The sequence below is a fragment of the Chlorella variabilis genome (assembly GCF_000147415.1).
Source record: "Chlorella variabilis unplaced genomic scaffold CHLNCscaffold_37, whole genome shotgun sequence".
In the NCBI taxonomy this organism is placed as follows: domain Eukaryota; kingdom Viridiplantae; phylum Chlorophyta; class Trebouxiophyceae; order Chlorellales; family Chlorellaceae; genus Chlorella; species Chlorella variabilis.
In genome coordinates, this window is record NW_005435051.1 from 16,014 (window position 1) to 21,260 (window position 5,247).

Consider the following 5,247-nt stretch of genomic DNA (forward strand, 5'->3'; position numbering starts at 1 on the left):
CAGGCGGCAGCCCAACGGCCTCGACCGGGCCGGGGCTCGCTACTACGTCTTCAACTTTTTGCAGTCCAAGGGTGGGCTGGTGGGGGGGGCGCCTGCTGTTGCCGCCGCCTGCCTCTCCTGGCCCTGCTCGCTGCCCCGCCGGCTGACTCTCTTGCTGGCTGCGTCTCCTGCCGCCTCGCCACCGTCCTTGCCTGCCTCGGCCTCGTGTGAGACCCACCCACCTCCCACCCCCACCCACTCGCCCGGTGTCCAACACCCCCATGCCATCATCCCTGCCTTGCCTACCGCCATCATCCCTCCCCTGCCTACCCACCCCCGCAGAGTTCCGCATGTACAAGGAAGTGGTGGTGGCGCCCGGCGGCGCCAGCGGAGGCTCCACCCGCGAGCCGTCTGCGGGCGTGGAGCAGGAGGCACCCGCTGCACCCGCTGCACCCGCTGCACCCGCTGCACCCGCTGCGGCGCCTGTAGCAAAGGCGGAGCCCGCGCCGACACCGGCGGCAGCTGCGGCGGACCCAGCAGGCAGCGGCCCCGCCGCCGCCCCCGCGCCGCCGCCGCCGGCCGTGCCCTCGGCCGCGGTGGCGCAGCTGCAGCAGCTGGCTGCCGGCCTGCTGGGGCAGCCGCAGGGCTGGCAGCAGCTGCAGCAATGGCACCAGCAGCTGCAGCTGCAGCAGCTGCAGCAGTGGCAGCAACAGCTGCAGCGCAGGGCGCAGCCGGGGGACGACTCCGACGGCGACGGCGGCGCCTGGGCTGAGCGGCAGGCCCGCCTGCGGGCCTACCAGGTGCCTCCAGACCTGGAGCAGCTGGGCAGCTGGGAGCTGGTGGCCACAACGCTGGAGGAGTTCACGGTGGGTTTAGGGTTTGGGTTTAGGGTGGCTGGGTGGCGCGGCCTGGCAGGCTGGCAGGCTGGGAGGCGGCGGAGGCTTAACCCTAAACCCCAATACCCGCGGCGGCGGCGGTTGCGCGTGCCAGCACTTTGAGTGCCAGGCCGCAGCGCGTCGGTGCTGTTGGTGGTGGCGGTGTACATTGGTGGGCCTGCTTGTGAAAAAATTATCCTGCCCCCACCCCCAACAAAAGAAAACACACACACCTCCCCTCTCGCACCTGCCCACCAGCTTGACGCCTGGCCACCTCCGCCGCCGCCGCCTGCCCCGCAGGACTATGCCAACCGCTTTGGCGCGGGGGACAACCCGCGGGAGGCTCAGTTTGCGCTCATCATCCGCCAATACGTGAGCGCGGCAGGGGAGACAGGCTGGCCAGCTGTATGTGTGTGTGGGTGGGTGGGTGGATGGGCGGGTGTTTGTGGCAGGAAAGGCACAGGTAGTGTGTGCATGCATACATGTATGGGGGCTCGCCAGACGTGCGCTGGGGCGGGAAGGGTGCCAAAAGTGCCTGCCACCGATCCCCTGCGCCGGTGTCCCAACTTCCCCGGATGGTTGGAACGCGCAGCACACCCCCCAAACCCATTCGCCCCCCCAAAACCCCATCACCACCACCCACGCACACCACACCAACCTCCCCACCACACACACGCACACACACTGCCCCCGCAGGTCATCCCCGCCATCGTGCAGCAGCGGGAGGAGGAGGAGCGGCGGGCCAAGGCGGCCGAGCGGGTGCAGCGCAAGCTGGGCGTTCCGGCGCCGCCGCCGCCCGCCTTTGCCGCCGCCTCGGGCCCCGCCGCGCCCTCGGGCAGCGGCGGCTCGGCCAGCGCGGCCGCAGGCGGCGGCGGCGGCGGCGGCACAGGGCCTGCCGGAGACGGCGGCAGGTCTCGCCGCGCGCGCGCCAAAGTCAACTACGCTTTCAACGACTACGATGAGCAGCTGCGCAGCGGTGGGCGGCGCGGCGGGGCTGTGGTTGTTGCGGTTGGGAGCCGCTCTTGAGCTGCTGGTTTGTCAGGAGGGTGCCAGAGGACGTGCCAGGGGGGGGCAGAAGGGTGCCACAGGGTGTGGGTTGGCGGGGGCCACTTTCTGCCTCTGCGGTGCCCGACCCCGCTCGCCTGCCTGCCCGCCTGCCCGCTTGCCTGCCCACCTGCCCGCCTGCCGCTGCCTGCAGCCATCCGCCTGACGCAGCGGGGCGAGGAGGATTCGGACGACGAGGCCGGAGTGCGGCGGCGGCGCAGGGTGAGGGAGCAGCCGCTGCCGGCGCTGCCGCTGCCGCTGCCGTTGCCTGCAGTGATTGCGGCGGTGAGTGCCGCGCCGCTCCCTTGCTTCCCTCATTTATCACCCCCTGCATGCCTGACCGCCCGTCCGCAGCGCGTGCCCTCCCCCTGGGGAGACCCTCTGGAGGCGGCGCGCGGCGGCCTGCGCCGCGGCCGCTCCGCCGCCTCCATCAAAGAGTGAGCGGGGGCTGGGCCTGCGGGCTGAGCTGGCGCTGAGCTGGCGCTGCTGCTGCCGCTGCGTAATCCACGCGCGCACATCCCCTCTCTCCTCCCCAGCCCACCCACCATGCTGGATCCCCCATGCTCCCTCCCGCACCCAGCCCTCCTCCCAACACACACACACGCGTGTTGCCCCGCCCGCCCGCACCCCCTGCCGCCGCAGGGACGTGCTGGAGGCAAACCAGTTTCTGGATGAACGGCAGCTGAGGGCGGCGGCGGCGCACCGCGGCTCCCGCGCCAGCTCCCGTGCGGCTTCCCGTGCGGCTTCCCGCGCGGCTTCCGGCGTCGACCTGGCGTGCATGGCCGACCCGCACGCTGAGCCACTTGAGGCGGCGTCGGAGCAGCCTGCGCAGGCGGGCGAGGAGGGGCAGGCGCAGGGCGGGGAGGCGCCGCAGGTGCTGGAGCAGAACGGCTGGCCGGGGGAGGCGGACGGCTCGGCATATGTTGTGGCGGTACCGCCGCGGGCGGGGCCGCGGCCCGGCGGCGTCCGCAAGAAGGGGGTACAGCAGTACCGGGAGGTGAGGCCTCGGGAGGGCGCCGGCCTGGGTGCCCGGGGGTAGCCCTGGGTGCTCCGTGGTGCTGCATGCAGTGCACGCATACGCGCCCTGGCAGCGGCCGTCGCCGCACCAGGGTCTGCCTTGCGAGCGGCCTGGCGACGCCGGACGCCTGCGCCTGCCTTCCGCCCTGTCCTGCAGGAGGAGGAGGGGGAGGATGAGGAGAGCGAGCCGGATGCGGGGCAGGACGGCATGTCGGAGGACGAATACGTGCCGGGGATGCGCTGAGCTGGCGGTGCTGAGCTGGCGACGCCGAGGTGGCACTGAGCTGGCACCGAGCCGGAGCTGACCTGGAGGCGCCGAGCTCTTGTAATCAGCTGAACTGCCCCACGGCAGGGCCCGCGCCCGCCAAGCTGCTGACGTGGCGCGTGGCCACGACTCCCGGCCGCTGTAGCCCGGCTGTGCACGCTTGCCTTGTTAGCTATGTGTGCACCGCATCGCGGCTGGAGGCCGCCCCTCGGCTGCCTGCTATGGCGCACCGCCGCTGCCCCCAGCGCATTTTGAAGCGGCAGTGTGCTTGGTGCGCCCTCTGCTGGGCTGTTTCAACAGCACTGGCGCCCACCTTGCATGTAAGCGCAGCAGCCGCAAGGGGGATTGGCATGGGGCTGTGGGGCGCTTGGTACTGAAGCTGTTACAATTCGGCTGGTTGGTTCCACACTGACAGCACTGACAGCAGAGGCAAGGCGACTCGGCGGCGTATCAAATCGGTCTAGGCAGGGCGAGGGCAGTGATTCGAGCTCGGCAGTTTGGGGGAAAGCAGCACACGGGACAGAAGCAATGAGGAGCACCAGCGGGCAGGCAGCCGCTGCGGGCGGCGGGGAGGCGGGCGCACAAAAGGGAGGAGACGGCGAGGGGCATGGGAGACTAGGCGAGGGGCAAAAGAGAGCAGGGGGGCAAGGCCGATACATGCTAACCTGGTGCTGGGGAAAATTGGGGCGGGCTCGCACGCGTGGCGCATGCACCCCGCAAGGCACAAAACTGGGATGGGTAGGTGACAGGGGCAGAGAGGGGTAGGCGGCTGCGTCGGGGGCCGCCGGGCAGCCTCAGATGGCCGAGCTGCGCAGCATGCGCTCCACCTCATCCTGCGCCTCGGCCTGCAGGAGGAAAGGGGTGGTGTGGTGTGTGTGTGTGTGTTTGCGTGCGCGCGGCCATGCAGCGGCGGCGATGATGGGCCTGGGGCCGCGCACACGCCACGCATCCGCCGGCCAGCAAAGCATCCGCCCTGCATCTGCCGGCCGCCTGCGTGTGCGCCAGCAGAACATCCACTCCGCCTGCCCGCTGGCGGTGCAGGCACACACGAACCACACCTCCAGCCCACACCTGTGCCTGCCACCCCAGCCCCCACCTGTATCTGCCACTCCTCCTGCAGCGACTCTATCTCGCTCAGCCGCTGGATCTGCTCCTCGATGCCTGCAGGCAGCAAGCGACGGCGACGCCGTGCGGTGACGCAGTTTCATGCACGCCGGGCAGCCACACGCAGGCACGCGGCAGGCAGCCAGGGGCCGTGGCCTGCGTCGGCGGGGCAGGCGGCGGCAGGCAGCGGCAGGCAGCTGCGACCGGAGCAGGCGGGAAGGCAGGGAGGCGGGCGGGCACCCACCCAGCACTTCTGCAGCGGGCAGGTCTGAGTCCATCTCCACCTCAATCTCAATCATGGCAATGACGCGGGCATACGAGTCCACCAGCTCGATGCGCTTCTGCGGTACAGGGGCGGTACATGCGGTACATGCAGGTGGCAGTACGCAAGTACGCAGGGGCGGGCGGCGGCCGTGCCAGGTGAGTGCGGGCGGCGGCTCGCAGCTCCCAGCGCCTGGCGCCAGCCCAGGCCAGCGGCACGGGCCAGCAGCCCAGCAGCAGAGCCGCACACACACAGATGCACCAGCAGCCCGGCAGCCCAGGCCACCACGCACAGCCACACGCCCACATGCACACAACACCAAGCACCACCGATCTCCTCCCACCTGCAGCCGCTGCTCGATGCCGGCCCGCGCCTCCACCACACGCTCCAGCCGCGCCTCATATGTGCCGCCCCCGCCCACCGCCGCCATCTTGCTCTGCAGCTGCCACAGCCTGCGGGCAGGGGGCCAGGCGTGGCGGGCGAGCGGCGCACTGGCTGGCTGGCAGGCGGCAGTTGGCAGCAGAGAGGCAGGCCGGGGCCAGGCACGCCTCTTGCTACTGCGCACCCCCAACACACATGCAGTGCCACCACAACACCCAGCCACCCACCCGCTCCCACCCAACCCCACCCACCCCCACATCCCAACCTGCCACCACCACCACTCAACATCACTGGCCCAGCCACCTGCCAACCCACCGCCA

At 71.0% G+C, this 5,247-nt stretch overlaps 2 protein-coding genes across 2 annotated transcripts in view; one reads left to right on the forward strand and one right to left on the reverse strand.

Annotated features, from left to right (window-relative positions):
* The window catches only part of CHLNCDRAFT_55454 (hypothetical protein), a gene marked incomplete at both ends in the record, with an annotated part of 4,494 nt that extends 1,335 nt beyond the window's left edge, over nucleotides 1-3,159 (forward strand). The window contains 7 exons of the mRNA XM_005842910.1: nucleotides 324-845; nucleotides 1,155-1,226; nucleotides 1,551-1,830; nucleotides 2,053-2,183; nucleotides 2,253-2,335; nucleotides 2,541-2,895; nucleotides 3,073-3,159. Of these exons, the coding sequence (XP_005842972.1) occupies nucleotides 324-845; nucleotides 1,155-1,226; nucleotides 1,551-1,830; nucleotides 2,053-2,183; nucleotides 2,253-2,335; nucleotides 2,541-2,895; nucleotides 3,073-3,159 (1,530 nt within the window). The remainder of the gene's footprint in view (nucleotides 1-323; nucleotides 846-1,154; nucleotides 1,227-1,550; nucleotides 1,831-2,052; nucleotides 2,184-2,252; nucleotides 2,336-2,540; nucleotides 2,896-3,072) is intronic.
* Nucleotides 3,160-3,974: 815 nt separating this feature from the next.
* CHLNCDRAFT_141664 (hypothetical protein) overlaps nucleotides 3,975-5,247 on the reverse strand; it is a gene marked incomplete at both ends in the record, with an annotated part of 4,389 nt that continues 3,116 nt past the window's right edge. Inside the window, 4 exons of the mRNA XM_005842945.1 lie at nucleotides 3,975-4,025; nucleotides 4,277-4,341; nucleotides 4,529-4,625; nucleotides 4,890-4,998. Of these exons, the coding sequence (XP_005843007.1) occupies nucleotides 3,975-4,025; nucleotides 4,277-4,341; nucleotides 4,529-4,625; nucleotides 4,890-4,998 (322 nt within the window). The remainder of the gene's footprint in view (nucleotides 4,026-4,276; nucleotides 4,342-4,528; nucleotides 4,626-4,889; nucleotides 4,999-5,247) is intronic.